Source organism: Lactuca saligna, chromosome 4, assembly GCF_052625555.1.
Source record: "Lactuca saligna cultivar CGN05327 chromosome 4, ASM5262555v1, whole genome shotgun sequence".
Taxonomy (NCBI): domain Eukaryota; kingdom Viridiplantae; phylum Streptophyta; class Magnoliopsida; order Asterales; family Asteraceae; genus Lactuca; species Lactuca saligna.
The window spans coordinates 112,387,062-112,410,519 of NC_136420.1; the positions used below are offsets into that span (position 1 = coordinate 112,387,062).

Here is a 23,458-nt window from a genome sequence, read left to right on the forward strand (position 1 = left end):
AAAATCTCGATGTCCCGAGCCTTCCAGCGCTCTAAAAGTCATTTTCGCTCATTCCCTTTTATATACCTTGCTTGGGGACACAGTTTCAGACTATACCTACGGGTCTTTAAATGTTAACTTCAGTCCCCGAAAAATGTCTAGAAGCCCCTCACGGTAATAGACTGTGAGATGTCCCACCATAGAAAAAGATCAAGGATGAAAATATAAAGAAATAGGCCAAACAAATAAATTAATAAGAGTGTTATGTGTTATCTAACAAAAATAAAAAAAATAATAATAAAATAATAATAAAATAATAAAAATATATAAAAAAATGAAAACAAATAATAATAATAATAATAATAATAATAATAATAATAATAATAATAAAATGTTATTAAGTTAATCTGTGACCTTTGGGACTCGAACAAGTAAACTCCGAGGGGTGTGCCACATCTAATCGCCTAAAGCAAATTTGTTTGGGACGGATTAGGTTGAAATTTCGCTACACGGGTTCCATAGAAAGGCATGAACTTAATATCCAAATAAAGCTAATTTGTGGCCTTTGATGTTCGGGTAAGTAAACGCGAGGGATCTTTTTAAATCTAGCACACTAAGGTCATTTGATATAGATGTGTTGGTTGGAAGCCCGTTACACGGATTTCAAAGAAAGTCATGAGATGTATTTGTAGGAAAATGTAATTAGGAAGTTTGTATATATTTGTGTTTATATCTTTATTGAATAATATATCTAGGAAAAATATTTGGCTGCCAAAAGATTCCATTGGACTTAAATTTGAACTTATGACATTGGGACTGAATGTTAATTATTTTGATTGGAGTAAGTGGTTTGAAATTTGTAACCAATCTGGGTAAATATTAGGGAATTTTTCAGAAAAACATTGGTGTTGACCAACAAATAGTTGGAATCGGGCATTGATGTATTTTATGACACAAAGATAATTGAGCATGTTTTGTCACATACAATTTCATGAGAGTAAGACCATAATTTGTTCCATTAATTGACTTGTTGATATTGAGAGGGAACAAGTGTGGTAATCTTTGATTCTGTTGAGTTGCATTAAGGAGTGGCTAAAGTCTTATTTCTATTGTTATATAATATTTTGAGACTAAAGCTAAGTTGACTCAAAGCACGACCGGTACATTCTCAACTATGGTACAAAACAAGGTTAATTGGGTTGGAAAAATCTTTATCATGTTTGTTTTAGTTTCATGCATAAAATTTCAAAAAGATTTGATTTTGATATTCTTTTCTTCTTTCATTTTATTTTCTCTGGTTTAAATTTTTCTTGTTCTTTCTTGAGGACAAGAAAGGTTCAAGCTTTGGGAGATTTGTTAGGTGCATTTCATGCATCCATTTTGTAGTTTTAATCCATAAAAGAGCATTGCATTTGGTTTAAACTCATGCATTTTGCATATTTTTTGGGATTTTTAATGATGCAATTCCATTCACACACTTTTGTGATATTTCAGGGACTTTTGAAGGAGGAATCTTAGTTGAGGTGATGAATAAAAGATGTGGACGAAGTTTCGGGACCATTGGAGCATCAAGGAGGAAGTTAAGAAGAAAATGAAGATTTTGACTTTACAGAGATTTACACGACCATGTAAATGAAAGCCTTAAATTTACACAGGCTGTGTAAACGCATACTCGTGAACAATTTACTTTTTGTATTTACACGGCCGTGTAAATGGTCAATTATAATTTAAATTAGCCGTGTAAACGTGTCGCCAGTTTTTAAGCAGTTGTATCATTTGTAAAGGGGAGATAGCTAGTTCCAAGAGAAGTTAAGTCGTATTTCGGCAGAAGAAAAGGATTTTGGGGAGATTTGGGAAGTGGATTAACATTTGGAAACACTTTAATTTGCACTTTGTAAGTCGAATTGCGGATTAAACTTGTTGAATTGTAGTTTAACTTAGACATGTGTGGCTGATTTCTATTTCATTTCTGATTCTGAATTCTTAAGTATGTGTTATTAGGTTGTAATTTACATTTGACTTATGTTTAATATCTAGTAATCTTTGATTTGATCTTAATTATGTGTTTGATTGATTCTCTTTTTCACTTGATCAATGAATTAGGGTTCTATTCATTCTAGTTAATCAAATTATAAAATTCGTATACATTTTATGATTTGATGTTAGTAACATACACTTGATTGGTTGAATTTTAATCAAAATAAGTGTAATCAAAGATTAAATGTTCATAATCCCAAGATTAAGAGGAATGTTGAACATTATTGGTAATTGTTGCAAGAACTCAATGTCCTTCAATGATTTGATGCAAGAACTTATTTGAATTGAATCAATTAAAGGAATTTTTATTTGAAGAGCATGTTTTGAATAAAAGACATTTGTCAACTTAGATATTAGAGTTTATTAATATCTAAATTACCAACCTAGATAAAACATGAGTCATAACTATATTACATCTTTTAACATAATACATATGTAGGAATCGGAATCAGAAATGTATTTCTTTTACTGAATTTTGTTTTCAATCTTATTTCTTTATGAATTCTAATTTTAGTTCAAACATAACCCCCCCCCCCCCCCCATTTTAATATTGTTTTTATAATGTTTGAGAATATGGTTAAATAAGAAGTCTCGTATTCCTGTGGACCGACCCTGCTTACTATATATTATCTTTAGTGTATGAAGTAGCAGTGATTTGAGTTTTATTGTTATTATTTTATCCCATTATTTTTTGGTTTGGCATCCAAACAGTTTTGCACCCTATTTAAACACCTTAACCCCCATAAGTTGGCCTCATTTCCATCCCTCGTTGTCCCAAACCCTAGCCTCGAAACCCTAATTCACTTTTGAGAGTTTTGAGCCAACTTTTTGTATTCTTGGTGATTTTGAGGAAGAACGTACTTGAAGAAGGAGCAAGGGCGTGTAGGAGGAGAGTAGATACACAAGTTGGGCTTCATTTCTGGTTCATCTGAGGTATAAATCTCTTACCTTGTCTATAACATGCTTAGATCTAGTTTTAGGATGTTTTCTTCATGTTTTGGTCCAAGTATGTTGGTTTCTGGGATTTGGACGTCCTATGTGGCCAAACCCTTTAGACCTAGGGTCTTGAGGGGACTTCATGGCATAAAGGTGCCAAATTTATGGCCATGGAAGTCCCATGCAACTTTTAGAGCATCTTTTTGGTCTTTTGAGCCAAGTAGGTCATGCATGCAAGTAAAGATAGGAACTTTATGTGACCAAACCGTCCCTAGAGTCCAAATCTATGACCTCATTGCCTATCTTGAAGTTTTGATGGATTTTAAAGTTGGATCTAAGCCATTGTGAGTTAGTATTAGAGTTTATTTCTTTTAGGATAGATCTTATTGGGTAAAGTTGAAAACTTTACCCTCCTAGCTGTGTATTCGACCCAGATCTAGAATATGGGACTTAGATTCGAAGAATAACGGCTCAATGCATTAAGAAGGCTTAACGTACTGAAGAACTCGACGATTTCATAGAGGAAATCGGCGAGTTGAGTCAAAGTGTCCCGATTCTGTTAGAGGAAGGACTCGATGAGTTCAAGGACGGACTCGACGAGTTGATTTGGAAAGTCTCGATTTTGTTGATAGGAGGAACTCGATGAGTTCATGAAAGAACTCGACTAGTTGGATCACGATTTCAAGGTTTTATGATTTATGGACTCAGCGAGTTGAAGGGCCAACTAGGCTAGTTGAGTCAACTCAAAATGTTGTGTTTGACCAGGATGTTGACTTTGACTTTGACCAAAGTTGACCCTTAAGGGGGTCATGAGTATGAAATGGTAATTAAGGAAATCTTTTATGTATAGGAGCTTGAGTTTGGTTGATTGTCGGAGCCAGAGATTTTCAGCTACTTTCCGATATTCGAGGTGAGTTACATTCTAGTAGAAGTGGTTCGAAGGCACCAATGTCGGCCCACTAATAGCTTATTATAGTAGAGACGATTGTCTTTGTGATAATTGACCGGTATGCCACTATTTGTTATGCTTTACATGCTAGTATGCTATGATATTATGTGATAGTGGTAGGAGAGGTGGATTAGACCATGTAACCAGATGAGATAAATCGGAGGGTAGGTCGGGCACCCAGATATGCCTGACAGTATGATTATGATATGTTATTATGTGGTAGTGGTATGGGTGAAATAGACCCCATAACCAGTTGAGATAAACCGGAGGGTACGTCCGGCACCCAGATATGCCTGGCAGGGTAGGTCAGGCACCTAGATATGCCTAATAGGGGTAGGTCGGGGATCCCGGTATGCCTGACATGGGTAGGTTGAGCACCTAGGTATGCTCAGTAAGGTAGGCCGGTCACCCAGATATGCCTGACAATATGTTTATTGTATGGTATGTGGTATGATGGGTAAATTACTAAGCTTTGTGCTTACGGTTTTCAGTTTTGGTTTCAAGTACTTCTTCTTCGAAAGGAAACGAGTCAACATGATTGCAGCGCATCACACCATGATTTCTGCACATGAGATCTTTGGGAGTTATACTCTGACGTTGTTTTATCATGACATGTTTTGACTATTGATACATTGGTTTTGATATGAGTTGATGCTATGGATGTTTTCGGACAATTGGTTTTGTAATTATTAAATCAAAAATGAAATTTTTGGTCTTGAATTTTAGGATGTTATAGTGTTATCAGAGTTGAGTTAAAGGAAAGCGAAAATCATTACCGTTGATGTGTGTGTACAGTTCCACCGAGCTCTTCTCACGAACAACTTGAAAAACATTTAATCCACAATTTTAAGCATAAAGCTTAATAATTTCCCTAGTATACCACATATTCCATCATATATACAATACATCCACACAAAGTTTTTGGATCCAGCGTCGACCTGCCAAATCTTTTATCAACATACATAACAATCATATATAAAATAACGGGTCTACTCCAACCCCAAGTGAATGTTATAGGTCAAATCATTGTCTTACTGTCACATCTTCCCATGGTCCAAATCATGGTATTTCCTTGCCATTGATAGGGTTCAAACCGTGATCTTATATACAATTGTCATGGGCCAGATCCTGGTCTTTCATACAATTTACAAGGGCCAGATCCTGGTTTTTCATACAATTGCTAGGTTCCATATCCTGGTCTTTCATACAATTTTCATGGACCGAATCTTGGTCTTTCATACAATTCATAAAGTCATATGTAGTCAGCGATCAGATAGACCATCGAACAGATGATCCACCCAAGAGAGAACAATCAGACAAGAACATCGCAATAAGGTATTAGACCAAGAGTTCTCAGAGTATCCAACTTAAACTATATAGAACCAATGCTATCATTACCACCTAATCATGTATCATAAACACATAATAGGTATTATCATAGTACATACCTTGGAAACTAACCTTCCCTAATTACCATGGCATTGATCACTTCTCACTTAAGTCCTTCGTTTGTTAATCATACATAATCCTGATAACCGGCCTTCCCTAGTTACCCTAACCAAACATAACCCTTAACGGTATCATATGATCAACAGGAAAAACCCTACTGGTCTAACATACCAAGACACCAAGTTTCCTAAAATGCACATGCATTGCAAGGATTTATCATAGACAACTAGCATACTGGTACTCTAACCGTACCTCTATCCTACCATGCAAAGAATATATAATGGAATACGTGATATAGTGTAATGCTCGCAGATTCAGACTAGATATTTAAGATATAACATATAATATTAGCTAACGTAGTAGTCATTATGACTATCTCGTAGATATAAGGAGCGCTTAAATCCAACTTTGTATGAAGAAGTTATGCTTCTTTGAAGTTTCACGATCAAACCGACACAACTACTTGTGTCATAAAAAGTGAGTCGAAGATATGTTGCTTATTAACTTAAGTAATCTAAACAAAATTCATAGTGTAACATCCTCAAAATACGAAGGTAAAATTTTCATTTTTAATATATATATTCCAATATTCGTTTATCTTTATTCCAACATTTAAAAGTATTCTAGAGTAAAACAATTATCACAGTAAAATCCCAAAATCAAGAATTGCAGAAAACACAGGTGTATGCGTTGCGATCAAGTCGGGCCCTTCCCTTTCGAACTAGAAGTACTAACCATAAACCACAAACTGTAAGCACATAGCTTAGTGAGTTCCCCAAATACCACAGACCATACATAGCATACGAGCCATACATATCAAACATACAATAGGAGGTGCTATGTGTCAACCATAGTCTTGCTATTATGCCACGAGTCGTATCATGGTCTTTCCTTGCCATGCCGGGGGTCAAAACCCTGGGTCTTAGAGACAAGTGCCAGGAGCCACCTCTTGGTCTTCCGTGCAAGCATCACAAAGATAACTAGCATACAATCTACAACTACTTAACTAATTAACTTCCAGAGATCAGAATCTGGTCTTGTATACAAATTGCCAGGAGCCACCTCCTGGTCTTTCATACAAAATGCCAAGGGCAACCCCCTGGTCTTCCTATAATACACAAACCAAATGGGTCGGCATTGGTACCTTCGACCCATAGAACAATGAGTAGACTCACCTCGAAAACTGAACACACAAATAATCTCTGACCGTTGATCCACACGCTATCATACAAAATCACCCAATTAGCAATTGGGTTCCAAATCAAATCCAATAATCCATATATGGGGTAAAAAGACCATTTTACCCCTCACCTAGTTTGTTCCAAGACTAAGGCTCAAACTCACAATCATAAAGGCCCACCAACCAAATAATCATCCAAAGCCCACTTCTGGACCAATTTTCCAAATTGGGCCCAAACCCTCATATGGGCCTTAGAAAATTAGGCCCAAACCATTACATGGGCCTTACCCTAAATCCCATTAACTTTTCCCCAATCCAAACACTTGTGTACAGATGGCCCAACAAAGTCCTAAGCAATCTAATCCCAAATGATAGCCTAAACCCGAAATGACACCATAAGGTCCACTAAGGCCTAATTATCCAAATTGGGCCCAAAACCATCATGGACCTATCCCAAGAAGGTCCAATATCCAAAAAGGCCCAAATTATCGAATGGTCAACCCTAGTCAACTCCTGGTCAATGGTCAAATGTTCAAAAGGTCAACAATTCAAGAGAACTCAACTTGGCCGAGTATGTACCGCGTACTCAGCTGGTATGCCAACGTACACACTTTGGAGCCAGTACGTGCAGCGTACCAGATGGGTACACTTAGTGTACTTCTCTGAACCCCAACCATTCCAAAAAGCACTTAATCACTTAAGCCTTTGCTCTAAACTCTCATATCTGGTTCCCATGGATGACTTATCACGTAAAGTTAGTAACTTTACTTGCATGCATGACTTAATGGGGCTCTAAAGATCAAAAGAGCTTAATGAAGGGTCTTAACATATGCATGAGTTCAAATAAACCATAAAGATCACATTTTAATGCCTTTGGGACACCTAAAACGTCCAAATCTACAAGATCAAGCCTCTGAAACAACCTTAGCTCACAAGGACCAACCAAAGGCCCTAAAATGACCATAATCAAACCCAAAAAAATATCTAACCAAGAAGATGACAAGATCAAAGCTTTTTACCTTCAATAGATTGCAAAATATGGAAAACCTCTGGATCTACAAGCTCCTTTCCAGGTGGTGATTCTTCAACAAGCTCCAAGTTCTTCAAAGTGCACAAAATACTCCTAAATCCTTCACAATGGCTTAAAAGATCCAAGATAAAGGATAAGGGTCGACTATTAGGGTTTAGGAGGCTTAGAGGTTGATAAAAGATGAGGCTTATGCAAGAAATGAGGTTTAAATAGGGTCAAGGGTCACAAATTAGGGTTTCATGGTTGAAGGGAGTACGCCCCGCGTACCCCTTGGTATGCTCGGCGTACTCGAAGACCAACTGCGAGTTCTCTACTCGATACGCCCAGCGTACACATCTAGTACGCCCCGCATACTAGATCGCCCTCCAAAACACTCAAACTTCGTTCATCCATAACTCCTTTGTCCCAGGTTTGTTTCCAACGAATTTTATATCCACGAAAAGGTGACGAGAAGCCCTATGTTTCTAAAAACTCACCATTTCCATAAAACTTCCCGAACAAGAGCCCAAAATTCATAAAGGCCCAAACTAACAAATTATGGTTATACCCATGGGATGTGAAACGCCATCGAACACTCGAATCACTTAAACTATAGCGCCCACATCCAAAGAGGGCGAAATCATTTCTTCCCCAAAGACCTAAGCCTGATGATAACTAATGATCGGACCATAGCCTCAAATAGTAAAGCAATCTGAAATCGAGTGTTACAACTCTCACCCACTTAAATTAGATTTCATCCTCGAAATCGCTTCTTGATAACACTCAGATTATACCAAGCATGCAACCAAAAACCTAAGCATACAATGGCCTTTCCAAAGCAACAAAACCCAACCCTAGCAAAGCTCTTCGGCCCGACGAAGGCGAATCCATAAACCCATGCATAAAACCACTTCTACCTTTTCGAAACCTGAAGTCTCAATTTGGTCTGACTCCCTTATAGACCGCCCACGGTTTTCACATTAAATACCAAACTAAACAGAACACTTCCAACCCCGATTATCTTGATGCTTCCAAAGGAACAAAATCACTAACCATATACAGTTGCAGAATACTTACGCTCGACAGAAGGCTCAGATAATCCTTCGAGTAGAAGATTCATCCCTGCAACGATTAGACTCAAACGAGAGTTAGGCAACAGGGTCAAATCAACCACTCTGGGATTATTTAATCCACAGCAAGAGACTTAGCATATTCCCCGAATAACAAGCGGCTCCCCACACAACTCCCAAATCATTGAGACTGTCGTGACTCCTCTTATTACCCTCTAGCTGCTTTCCAAAAGCATCTGATACCTCCATGGTCTCAACTTGTCTGCCAACTATCTGAAACACCGGATTCCTGCCTGGTTGCTGAGTCGAAAGACACACATACACCGTCGCCTCATGCAACTCCCAAGAGAAACCTTATCTGGTGATTACTACCTAAGCCATCTCGCTGCCAAATCCAATGATAAAATGAATGCTACATGACCAGCTGTAGTATCATATCATGCCAGGTCTCCAACGACCTACCATTTCCTGATTCCAAACATGTTGCGGCCCTCCCACAACATTGTGAACTGACCCACCCTAGTCTAAACCATCTGAAGAAATCCATGACCAAATCATAGATTTACCACACTCTCACCGTTACACAGGGATCAGTGAATGCTACGAGCCACCCCACAGTCTTACAATACTCCCACACTAACTGTCTATTAGTGAATGCTACAGGTCACCCCTGCAGTCTTACCACACTTCTATACTATCTGCTAACTAGTGAATGCTATGGGCCACCCCGCAGTCTTACAACACTTCCACTTTTCCATAACCACCATCCATGGTCTTACCACTTATCTATCAATCTGAACACGCCTAGAGTCAAACACGCACTTGACCAAGCACCCAAACTGAACTCGATTCATGAATGGAACCCCAACCTGGGTCCACCAAAATCCTGCTATACATCACCAAGAAGGCACTAAACAGCTTTTGGGAAGTTTCCCAAACTCCCAACTTGCACATTCCTCAATCCAGATGGTCACTTGCGCCGCCTTCCTCCCTGAAGAGGATGTAAAACTCATCGTACTTTCATGTCTGCTTTTGTTCCCTAATACATGAACGGTTCTCCCCCACTTTGATTTGACTAAGCTCTTACAACACACAAGATTTGAAGGATTCCCAATCCCTCTTACCCTCTAATGATCGAACTGTTTTCAGCCTGCGCTTACTAATGCTAGTGATCCATTATTATCCAAACCTAAAACACCACACAACCCTTGAAGACCAGATGAACACTCCCTGAAATCCTAGCAAAACCGATAACCCCAAAAGCTTTTAATGATACAATACTCAAATCTTGGAGCCCTCTTAGCAAATGCTCAGACCAAAACCTCAGCAATAGATTACTTCCCTTGGCACCCCCAAGAGCCAACCAAGCATAATTGTTAAAACAATTGAATCCTGACGATACTGGAAAACTAACCCGGTGAATCCTGACCATAGCCCTTCCATACAATACCCCTGAATCGATCTTGATCAAAAACCAGAATAACAACTGAACACTTTGGAACCCGCTACATGAGATGCAACCCCTCACCAACCCACTAACTGTTCATGGCGTGTAAATGGAATATAACAATTCTTGAAAATATAACCCAGAAATAAACAGAGAATTAAACCAAAGATAACGCTTACTCGAATCGATGCAAGATTCCAAACATCATAAATACTAATAACAACCAATAAGAAAGCAAAAGATAACATACATGCAACATTACATGCTGGAGTCCTGGCCTCCCTGTCTGACACTGCAATTCTTGGCTCCTCTTTGTTGGGGATCCTACCCTACCCTCACGACCATCATTGATCCTCAAAGTAACTGAAGCAGATGCACTCACTGCCCCTCCCCTCAACATCGGACAGTTGGCCTTCTTGTGGTCCACTTTATTGCAGTGAAAACATAACGAGCTTGCCCCATGAGGGAAATTCATATTGACATGACCAACCTTGCCACACTTGTAGCAGCCCATACCCCTAGAACGACAGATTACGATTATACCATTGGGCTCCGGAACACCATCGAACACTCGGATCACTTAAACTATGGCACCCACATCCAAAGAGGGCCAAACCTTTCTTCTATAAGGCTCTAAGCCTGATAACTGATGATTGGGCCACAGCCCAAAATAATGAAGCAATCTGAAGCCAAGTGTTACACGTAGTAATCATAAAACCGATAACGTGCATGTAAAGAACGCCTAAATCTGACTTTGTATGAGGAAGTTATGATCTTCCAAAGTTTCAGTGTAGCATTGTACGACACAAAACCAAAATTAAAATTTTTCTACTGTTAGGCAAAACAATCTAAACGAAAATGAAAATCTCGTGAATGGGAATCTATCAATATAAATACAGTTGAGAATGGAGGTCGTATGAGAGAGTTATGATTCTTATATGAACTTTAACAGTCTAAAACTGTTAAAAATATAAATTTAAATATAAAGTGAGAATTAGCCATCAAAGTCTAAATGGAAGTTGTATTACTCGCTGATAGCTATGTGTTGATATAAAAAAACGATAAAAGCGAAGTTCGTATGAGAAAGAAACGATTTTCTAAAGTTTTTCAAGAAACACCACACCCAGAAAGGTTGTTCGGTGTGCGCTTCTAGAAGGTAGGGGCGTGATCAACCAGTTGTTTTGACACATGTCAAAAGACAAGAGGAACGGTGTGGCTGGAGGGTGCGACACACTTGGTCAGAATTTTGGCTATAAATAGATGCTCCAAGCTCCTCACTTCCACACAACATTCCAATCTTTCTCTCTACATTTCGTTGGGATATGAGTCCAAAAATTCTTAGTAGTTATGGTATCTTAGTGAAGCTCTAGGGCACTAGGAAGCCTGGCAATTAGAAGCTTTCGATCTGGAGTTCTTCCTATGCAATTTCTTGGTTTTCGCTAAAATTCATGTAAGTTAAGCCGCACTTACTATACTTCAAGTGTAGCTTAAATTTATATTCATAGTCATTATTATAAATTTATAAATAAGATTTATCAGTAATTTCAAGTCAAAATACTGATTGATCTACTTACGAGAATGATGGTTAGGTTAGATTTAGTGAGGTGTTTAAAGTGGGATGTCCAAACAGTATACTCTACACACCAAATGGACCCTACTTCCGATATGATGTTACCTGTTTGTTCCTTACTTGATAGATCTTCATGTTGATATTGCGATTATTGAGGAATCTAGACTATCGTCATTACAGTCGCAGGATATGTAAGGCTAAGACTTAGTGATATTCGTACTTAGGTCATATCGAAGGAAAAGTCAAGCTGTAAGGCGAAGCGTTGCCAAAAACACCAGTCGTCCACTTTTAACAAGTGAGTGCATAGTCTCTTTCATAAACATGATTTTAATATAAGTATTATTTAAAGTATTAAATATTTATAGAAAAGTTTATATGTGACCTATATGCTTATTGCTTAGAATATGTGTTAGAAATATCTTTGATGATATACGATGTGTGAACCATATATATATATATATATATATATATATATATATATATATATATATATATATATATATATTACTACATGATAATAATAATAATAATATGTATTATTATTAAGAAAGATAACGGTATATTAATACCTAAATGCTCAGTGTTAGATATATATATATATATATATATATATATATATATATATATATATATATATATATATATATATATATATATATATACACTCAATTAAGATAGTGTTGCCTAAACAGAGTTGGTATTTGAAGGTAAATTATAAGCCTTGAAGTCTTGCCTATTAATGAAAATTAGTCCCTAACACACTTCCCTACAAAGTCGAAAATTGATGCTAGCCTATTCGAGACTGAAATTTAGTCCCTAATGTGTTTCCCTCCATACCTAAATTGCTGCAACTGATTTATTACTAATCAATTAGTGTCTCTGATATTTCAGTCACATATACCTTTTTTTGTTGTGTGTAACAGTATGTCTTGGCATATCCCATAGTAAGATGACAACACTTGATTATTCTAGATGGTTTTGAGAATTGCGTTGCTAGTGTTGGTTCATAATCCACAGACGTGGATGAAATGGGATACCATATTCATCAAATACTCCCATGGCTTGAGTGCCTTTATGACTTACACCGGCCAACGAAGCCCCTAGTTGTGTAGTCAAACCCTTGCTTTAAACGATTCACTAGGTGAGATAATTCTCCCTGATAATCATGGACTAGGATTTGTGAGGATCGATCGGGATGGGTATGTATAGGTGTAAAGTTTTATAGATATTCAAGTTAAAGATATAGCTAGATATAGTTTGGTAATAGTTAGTTATTGTTTGTTGCATATGATCATCTTTCGTTATAAAGTGTTGTCTTGTACTGATATTTTCTTACTTTATGATGGGTTTGAACTTAGATAGAACTAACCGCCATGAGTTCATTGTTGAGTCAACAATTTGAATGAGCAAACAAAAAGGAATCGATAACTTATTGAAGATCGGAAAATAAGAAGGAAATGGTTACTTCTTTTAGTTTTTTCCTTCTGTGGTCAAGCTTTGTTTAATCCCTACAGGGATTTAAATAGATATGTTTTAGGCAAAAATTTAAAGAATCGATCAAGTAACCGATCTGAAATGAATTTAGTGAATTTGTATAATTATAGGTTTTTTAAAAGAAGTTTGAGAGGGAGTTTGGTTCAGGGAATATTTTGAATGGACTTGATATTCATCAAAAAGATTGGATTTCAATCTATTTAGAGTTTAAAGAAATTAACATTATGATCATGTTTGGTTAAATAGTAAGAAAATCTTTTAATACATAACATGACTCCATAATTGGTCCAAATCAAAATAAATAAATAATCATTGGTCTAAACAGTAAATAGTCGGCTGCAGAAGATGAGCAGGTTGAATGAAAGAGCTTAAGAGAATATATATATATATATATATATATATATATATATATATATATATATATATATATATATATATAGAGAGAGAGAGAGAGAGAGAGAGAGAATTTATAAGGGTATTTTTAGCATTTATAGATAAAAAAAATGAAATTCAGTTCATTTAATGGAATTAGGCTTGGCAATTATCGACATAACCCGCGATACGATACGAAATAAATGGATTTGGGTTGAGTTTTTCAACCCGTCAACCCGTTTATTAAACAATTAATATATGGGTTTTTCAAAAAATATGCGCGCTCGCCGGCCAACCCGTTTAGAATTTTTATAAAAAAAATATTTTTTTTAAATGTATTAAGTATTATACACTATATTCTTTATACTTTATACTAGGATATAATACATGATACCATTGACCATTTGACATTTGGCGTTTGCTCTAAATAATCTCAGTATCTTACAAATAAAATCGAGTAAGCCCTCTCTCGCCTGTGATGAACGATAGAACAAACTCATGAAGAACGGTGGCATGAATGATTGAATCATTATCGAACGACGTCGACGCCTGAACGTGAACGATAAACGCACACTGCAGTAGGCAAACGATTTGTTGCGATCCAACTAATAGACACACGAACCCAAATCTGACCCACGAAGTCGCCAATCTGTGAACTCGTATAAATAAGTGGGTTGATGGGTCATATATGGGTTTATTTTTCAAACCCACCAACTCGTGACCTGTATAGTTAAATGAGACGTGTTCGGATTGGTATATTTTGATCCGCCAACCCAAACACGATACGATTGTCAGACCTAAAAAGAAATACTATTCCAATTCCTACGAATTCAACCAAACGCCACCATGAAGTGTTTTGCTTTAGAAATTTATATCGTATATTAATTTGGTTAACTTGTATGGTACAAATATTGGCCAATGGGCATAATAAAAATAAAAATAAAAAAAAATAAAAAATCACCCCAGGCATAAAAAAACCTTTGGCCTGCCTCTATAAATAGTCATTTCGGGAAAGTGTTTCAATGTTGGAATATTACATTAATATGTGGGCTTAGAACCATTTTGTGATAATTGTTTTGTGTTTTTATATCTACATGTAATGATAGTAACTTTGCCAACATGACATAATTGGTATCCCGTATTTCCTAAATCTTACTTGGAAGTAGGGGAAATTTATTTCTCTTTAGATATTTTGTACGATACATTGAAGAATGGAGAATTGTCATTCCAGTTTCTCCATTATTGAATTCCACAGAGCACCACTTAAATTCTCAATATATGTAATCATTCATAAGTTGGAACATCATAACAATAATCATGAACTCATCTTCTACACTAAGCATCCCTTTGAAAATTGTCAATCTTTCAAATATGTTTCTCTAACTTTTACTAATTTGTAATCAATACGTGTTTGAATTTATTAGAGAAATGAATGGCACAAAAGCATACACATGTTTTATGATACAACCAAGAGTGATACAACACCAAGTACTTTACTTTCACACCAACACTCACTCGAAATCACACTAGAGAGACCAATCTAGATATCGTCTTTTCACAATGTGTTTGACGCATACCAAGGTATTTGCTCTTACCTCATTAATACATTTGCAACTAAGATTGGACGTTTAATGAAGATACATCTTGTCGTGTTCCTAGATTTCCAAATAAACCACAATGTAGCAAAGGTGATGTAGTCCATTAATTTACAATCGATTAGACCTTTGCTTTTGTGTGCACCATGAGTTTCATCAAGAATGGAAGAAAACGGAAGTGGAGGTTGTAGGAAAGATTTTACACTAGTGCAAGAAGGCCAAATTCAAAGATTTTAAGCTCCCTAACACTAAGACTATTCTTTTGGATTACTTTACCCCAAAGAAACTTTCTTCTAAACGTGTCAAATTGTAGCATATATTAATGAAAATATAAAATATATAAACTATAAAAAAAAAAATAATAATAACGTATATATTAAATAGTTCAAGGGTATATAGCATTAAAAACGAGGCCTGCGGAGACTAGGTGTATCCATCCCGATCCAACCCGATTCGGCCAATTTTATGTTGAGGAGGAGGCAATTGGCAATTGGCAACTGGCAAGCATGTGGATTTTCAATAAATATGACCACAAATGTTTACCAAAATTCCTTAAATAATCCAACATTTATTCTTCCATGTGGTTTCCACCCACTTTTCAATTATTATCTCAATAAAAAAAAAAACAGAAGAGTTATTTTCTGCAAAAACCGTCTCATTACTATTTAAAAATATTGGTTGATTAATAAACAAAATGGATTTTGTTTACATGGATATCACAAAGAGAAATAGGAAGTTACTTTATAAGTGACTAATGTCAGCCACAAAATTTCTAAAAAATTATGAAAGTATGTTTCTTTTTTCGAAGAATCAAGTAAAAAAAATTATAAAACAATTTTGCTAGTAACTTGTTTTGTAAAATCTATGGCAATACTAAACAAATCAATGTATTATCCATTACAGAAAACCATTATGTTGTTTTTGTATCTTTTAAAGGATTATCAATTATGTTTTCTTATTTTGGTTATATTAATGTTTCTAACCTGATAATCCAAAAAAAAAATGCATAGCCTATGTAGATTTAAAAAGATTATATGTCAAAGCTTATGTTGAATAACAATTATAATTTCTTACTAAACTACAACATTTTTTCTGCAATATAAGTTGTAGTTTCTTGAAATTAATAATTTCAAATTAACCTTTTAATTTCAATTAAACTTTACAAACAGTTTTCTACGATTATCTAGTTGTTAAACTTGAGTTTAACCAAAAGTAAAAATAAATGACAAGCTTAATACATACAAAAAATAACATTGACAATTTCTAAAAATAAAAAATGATACACTGAATTTTCTTGAATATTATCCTAAAATTTATTTTATAATAATCGTTTAAAATATCATAATGAAACAATAATATCTTAACTTAACTGTTTTATTAATATTCAAATAAGAATTGACTGCTACACGTTTACTTTAGCACAAGTTCGGTTGTGTTTGGTGAAGTTTCTGTTTTTCAATTTGCGTGCGCTGGTTTCTTCTGACGCTTTCCCTCTACCCTTCAATGGAAACTCACCAAAACAAATAGTCAAACCTCTCTCCCTCCCTCTCTCTCTCTCTCTCTCTCTCTCTCTCTCTCTCTACATCCACCCTTTGACATCTTCTAATTCTCTCTACAAGCTTTATTATTTTTAGAGAGAGAAAACTGACAGCCAAACAGAGAGAGAAAGAGGGAGAGATCATGTATGGAGTACATCCGCCAAAGAAATCCGATGAGGTCGTCGCCGGTGGAAAGACGGAGGTTATCCGAACGTACCAGACTTGGAAAGGCAGCAACGTAAGTTCACTGATTTTGCTTTGTAACTTAGGGTTTGTTTTTTAGGATATGATTCTAATTCTGATTCTGTTTAGGATTCAATCTGTTTCAGATCGTTAATTTCGAGTAGAGTAATTATTATTTAACGCGATCCGATTGGCTGCTTTCGTTTTCATCGGCTTCTGACTCTGTTTAGTCGATTAGGTTCTAGCTTATTTCAAAACAGAGGTCAATTGGATACATGAATTTGAACACTCTGAACTAATTGATGAACACCGAATTTTGATTTAGGCCTGAATTATAAAAAATATGTACATATCGAAATCGAGATCATTATTCATTAGCAGTTTCATGATTTTGTGCATTTTTTATCTCAATTTTTCTAGATATTTTTCCTTGGAGGAAGATTCATATTCGGACCAGATTTCAAATCAGTGTTTCTATCAATGTTCCTAATCATAGCTCCAGTTGCAGTCTTCTGTGCATTCGTCGGCCGAAAGTTGCTTGATCATTTCCCCCATCACCTCGGAATATTAATAATGGCGATACTAATTGCTTTCACAATCTACGTAAGTTCTCTCATCTTCCAATTTCATCATCATCTTTCTAAATTCTATCCACACTCAAACATTAAATGTTCATGAATCTAATCCTACAGTCTGTATCCCTCCTTGTAATAACCTCCGGAAGAGACCCTGGTATAATCCCCCGCAACACACACCCACCAGAACCCGAAACAATGGATCAATCCCTAGAAATCGGATCCAGCCAAACTCCACAGTTACGTTTACCTCGATTCAAAGAAGTAATAGTCAACGGAATGACTGTAAAAGTCAAATACTGCGACACTTGCATGCTTTATCGACCTCCACGCTGTTCTCACTGTTCTATATGTGACAACTGTGTTCAACGATTTGATCATCATTGCCCTTGGGTTGGCCAATGTATTGGATTGGTAAGAATCAAGAAACATTTTTACAGCTTCTTTTCATGATTTATAATTAAAGTTGTTGGTTGTAATTGCAGAGAAACTACAGATTCTTTTTCATGTTTGTCTCCTCAGCTACTCTTCTTTGTGTTTATGTTTTCTCCTTTTGTTGGGTATATGCAATCAAGATTATGAAGAGTGAAGATGTGTCTATATGGAAGGCATTAATCAAGACTCCTGCTTCCATTGTTCTCATAATCTACACCTTCATATGCGTTTGGTTTGTTGGTGGACTTACTGTTTTCCATCTTTATCTCATCAGCACAAACCAGGTAAACAAACACACAACTAATCTTTTAACTATTATTCACCTCCCATTTAAATTTCCTTCTGACATGTGTAATTACGATATTACCCTTTTTGTAGTCGACGTATGAGAACTTCCGTTACAGATACGATCGAACTGAAAACCCGTATAACCGAGGGGTTTTTGAGAATTTTAAGGAGGTGTTTTGGACTAGTATACCCCCGTCCAAGAATGATTTTAGGGCGGTGGTGGAGAGGGAGGCTGAGATGTTGGGTAGGACACCCAGGGGTAGTTTCGTAAATTCAAATGTAGAGAAGACCCCGAGTGATGTAGAAATGGGGAATAATAGGAAGCCTATGGAGAGATTTGATAGGAGGAGAAGTGGAAGCTGGGATTTAGCGAGTGATATCGGGTCATTTGGGTCGGGTTATGGGGAGTCGAATCGGATAATGGGTGGAAGTAGTGGGAGTTTGGGTGGTGGTGCGTTGACTAGTCAAAATAGGCAATGATATAAGTCGTTGACTTTGACTCCTTGTGCAGTGGTAATGTTTAATAGTTGGATTTTTTTGGGTGTATAGAATGGGGAATATAAGAAAAACCCATTTCTCATTTCTGGCTTATGAATTATATATAATAATAGTGTGTACATAGTTTTCTGTTTTGTTTTGTTTTTTTTTTATATATAATTTGTGTTTTATTTATATATTTACTTTGTGTGTGAGCATGTTAAATGTTACAAAATTAAATGGTAACTTGTACAATTCATGAATTTATTTAATTGGTAAAATGAGATCGAATTAAATCGTACAGCTGTTTGGTTCCCTTATGGAATGACATGGTTGGGTGGGTACTTGGGTCCATGATATAACAAGCCAACAACTTGTATTAATGACCAGGTGGTGACTAACCCTACCAAACTATGGGGTTGTTTTCTTATTTAAAAAAGTTTATTTTTTATTTTTTAAAATCTTGTATCAAAATGGAGTTTAACAAATTTGTATTAGTTTATGTGGTGTCAAAAGTCTAGTGAGTTGATAAGTTGTCGTTTAGTATTTAATAGATTTTTCTTATACATACAAGATAACCAAAAAAAGACTAGGCAAACAGGTTAATTGGTATTTTTTTTTTTTAAAAAAGACTACGGTTTTTTAGGGTTAATACATGTGTAAATTGATAAATTGGTTTTGGGAAATTATTCTGCAAACTTTTTAACTTTTTAAGGTTTATCCGTTGAATTCCTAAAGTTTTTTTGTCGTGCTTTATGGGTCCCTAAATTAGGATATGATCTACTCTTTTAGTCTCTGTCAACCTGTAATAGCTGGTTTAGTGACATTTTAGACCATAAAAAATCACATTGTGTCCTTATAAAGCCAAAAAATATGTTTGGGGATCAATTCATACCAAAAAAAAACTCTCATATTCTTGTAAAGTCGATTCCCAATTAATTTATATTGATCCTCAAACTTATTTTTTTAGCTTTATAGGGGCATAATATGAGGTTTTTTTTTTTTTTGTCTAAAAGGTCACTGAACCGACTATTCCAGGTTGATAGAGACCAAAAGAGCAAGTCATATCCTGATTTAGGGACCCATAAAGGCCAACAAAAGTTTTAGGGATTCAACGGGCAAACCCTAAAAAATTTGTAAGGAATTTGTGTCATTTTTACATTGGTTTTCATATGTATTAAATATTTTCATATAAGTTATAAGCATATTCATATAAGTTAGAATGAAAATCTTATTAAAAAAAATTATTTGAGTTAACAATCACTTATTTTATTTCATTCAAAGACTTGAAAATGTTTACTAGAGGTACTAAAATGAGAAAGTTAATAAGCGTCTTCGATAAGCAATAAGCAATCTCAAACAATAAACGTCTTCGATAAGCAATAAGCAATCTCAAACAACACGATATGTATTAAATAGATATTGATTGATTGATTGATTTTGTTTAGGGTCAAATGTGCCTTGAAATAATAATATTTATAAATATTTGCGCATTATTCTAACGGAGTTTCTTTTATGGACAAAAGATATAACCACACGAATTTCATCGAGGGTACAAATGTAAGTTCATTTATGCAGTAATCTCCATTTTCGAACAATGAATTGAATTTGGTTCTTCACTTCTTTGAGCCAATTCAACTAAAAACTTTTAAATTTTTCGAATCGTAAGCCAAGCAAAACTGGTTTCCGGGTCAAAAAGAAATTCTAAATGTATTCAACCCTCTTTGAAAACTTGTATCATTTCTATGCATCAATACTCTATAGAAGCCATATCAAGGAGGCAAATATGTAATTCACCATTGCTAGAACTTCAACCATAAGCTTTGAGCAAAAGAATAATCAAAAAATATGAGTATTTGAATTTAACTCTCTCAATGCACAAAATGGGCATAGAAGGAGATGTAATTCCAGCCCACATGGATCGAGGGGCCATTTGGTTCTCAAAATACTCTAGAAAAAATGGAATCTGTGATCGGTAAGAAATTGGAATATGAATTACGTAAACTATATTATGTGTTTGGTTGACATTGAACAGAATTTGTTTTTTGTTTAGTTTATGAATTCATAAAAGAATTAGAAATTAATTATGATAAAATTTTCATTTATTAAAGTTTTTACATGCTCAAATATACCTTCTTATTGAATATGCAAATAATATATAAAGAAGAAAAAAACAGCTTTACAAAACAAATATATAAAATTGCATAACACATATCTTGTTTTGGGTTAGGCTTAGTATCATTTAACGAGTTTTTGGAATAGTTTTTGAAAATAGTTTATTAGCTTTTTAGTTTTTCAAAAAGCTAATAAGATAAAAAAAAAAAAATGTTTGTGTACTTCAAAAATGTTTTTTAAAACAACATTTTAGATATGAGATAGTAAACTTTCAAAAAACCGAAAAATCCTAATTTTTTAGCTTTTTAATCATTTTATTCCTAAAAAACAGTTTTTCTTATCCAATCACTTTTTAAAATCCATTTTTCCTACAAGTCATAAGCTAATAAGCAATTTTCTTAAAAAAAGCTAACCCAAACACATCGTTAGTCATAAGCTAATATGCAATTTAAAAAATTCTAATTTTTTTGAATTTGGAAGGGCACAAGATCCTTCTCACTTTATGCAAAGTAAATGTCTATCTCCAACTTCTAGACCCCTAGAAAAAAAAAGTACATCCCTCAAAAACTTTAAAAGCACTCCCATGAATCCCTTTTTTTCAATCAAAAATAAAAATGACTAACTAGTTGATATTTAGTTAATGATTGAGCCCAATTCACAAAAGTTAGCATGTTCTTTTTCTTTTATGCAAATTTACGATATATTGAGCTTCAAACCTTTCTCTTTACCATATTTTGCATTCCACAAGATTTCGCACATAAATATATGAAAATTCACTCCAAATTTTAATCAACAAGAGGACTAATGAAAACAAAATCATAACAAATTGAAGTGCAATACATATTTTCAACTAATTGTTCACATCAACGAAAAAGGAGAAAACATCATCACATCATGTATGAATTATGGATGAAAGTTACTTGCTACTTATATGAAAAATTCAATGATCGCATTATATTTGTGTCCTAACCTTATAACATTAGTGCATTGATTGAAAGCGTTTGACAATCATGATGCTCATGTCCATGTAACGTTGAGCACAGTTTGAAAGGCAACTCGATTCACTTGAACTGAACTTGCTTCCAGGAGTACCCGTGATGCACTTATCCCAACATGCACTTGTTAGCTTTGCTATCATCTCATTCGCCATTGCCCTTTCTTTTTCTTGCTGCATCAATCCCAAATTCAGTTAAACACAAGAAATAACAAAATACTTTCATCGCTGTTCTTCTTTCATATTCGAATTCAGAACGATATAAGCAACTGATAACCTAAATTCAATGATTGTAGATCCACTCTTACATAGACTGAAACAAATTGAAATCAATACGAGTAGTTCAGGTTATAAGCGATCAGAAATCGCATCAACTGAGACTCAAATCGATGCGGATCTCAAACATTTATTCCCAAATTTGGTAGATAATATGAATACACACATACGGAATCAATTGAAATTCAGAATAGATCTTACATTGATCATTTGTTGTAACTGAGGGTTGGATAATGCTGAAGCGTCCATGGAGTCGAAGCTTGAGAGCAATTTGGCTGATCGATACAGAAAAGCGATGGAAAGTTGAAAAACCCTAAAACCCTACAAACAAAGGAGCGAATGGTTGTAAACGTTGATAACAAGTCAACAAGGAGGATACCAAATCGAAAGTCCAATTACGTTATTGGGCTTGAATGCCCATTTGAGTTATTGGGTTTACACAGTTGTGATCAAATCCAAACATATTGATTATTGAATATTCTTCGACCACAACAAATGTTTTTGTTCGTTGTAGTTAATGTATTAAAATTCAACATTTGTCAACATTTAAAGAGTTAAATTACAAATTCAAAAATCAAAATAAGGGGTCTCATTATTAAAAACCAATTTCTGTTGTAGGTGAGTATTTTATTATAAATTTATAGATGAGTTTATTTTGAAATAAAATTTGACTAAAAGTATGTCACTTTTAATTTGTTTGTTATAAATGTAAGTTTGGATAGACCCCATACTCTTCATCTAATTTGATTTTGTGTAATTAACAAAATTGCAAATTTGGTCCTTGCATTTAGCTGATTTCTTTGGTTATTGGACTTTCAAAATTACGAATTTTCCTTTTTGGTATAGTTTGGTTGTTAATTTGATCCCTTTAAAAGTTGAAAAGACTGATATATTATTTCTGCTTTATTACACGTTATGCAGCTAAAACTTTAAGGAACAGTTAAATGAATTATGGGTTGTTTATAGATTACATTGGTATTAATTCTATTATCGGATAAGACATTCTTCTGTTGCTAATGTTGTTTTTTAGGGTTAGTAGTAGACATTCGATTATCTAGTATGTGTGCATGACATGTTCTTATGAAATCAAGCCAACGCGGATCCACTACTAGAAGTTTATGCAAATTATAGATTAAATTGATTATAAAAGAATCTTGTCTTAAATCATTGGTAGAAAATGCTAGAAAAGGTAACCTTGACGTACCTATTAAATTTCGAAATATATTCGTATATTCTTGAATAAAACAATAGTGCACAGTACTAAAATAAAACAATTTTATATAGGTATATGAATATGTAGGGCCTGTAATGAATATGTATGCATATTAATTAGGGGTGTTCATTGTTGAAATCCAAGGGATAAAATACATAAAAGGAAATCTAAAAATATAATGTCAAATATAAGACATGTTCTATATGGTTAATACTCACCTCAAAACATAAGTTATCTTTTAACAAGCCTTTCTACATGTTTGACGAAATTTAAAGCG

At 34.9% G+C, this 23,458-nt stretch overlaps 2 protein-coding genes across 2 annotated transcripts; one reads left to right on the forward strand and one right to left on the reverse strand.

The window, feature by feature from the left end:
• The first annotated feature begins 16,524 nt into the window (after positions 1–16,524).
• Positions 16,525–18,738, forward strand: LOC145042611 (putative protein S-acyltransferase 7). The gene is made up of 5 exons (XM_078991063.1): positions 16,525–16,863; positions 17,229–17,411; positions 17,501–17,797; positions 17,869–18,102; positions 18,197–18,738. Exons 1-5 carry the CDS (start codon positions 16,768–16,770, stop codon positions 18,584–18,586), a joined length of 1,200 nt encoding a protein of 399 aa, XP_078847189.1. The 5' UTR covers positions 16,525–16,767; the 3' UTR covers positions 18,587–18,738.
• A 2,762-nt stretch (positions 18,739–21,500) lies between these two features.
• On the reverse strand, positions 21,501–22,325 carry TIM8 (translocase inner membrane subunit 8). The gene is made up of 2 exons (XM_078987011.1): positions 22,170–22,325; positions 21,501–21,866 (listed from the first exon to the last, which is right to left on the reverse strand). Exons 1-2 carry the CDS (start codon positions 22,215–22,217, stop codon positions 21,678–21,680), a joined length of 237 nt encoding a protein of 78 aa, XP_078843137.1. The 5' UTR covers positions 22,218–22,325; the 3' UTR covers positions 21,501–21,677.
• Between the last annotated feature and the right edge of the window lie 1,133 nt (positions 22,326–23,458).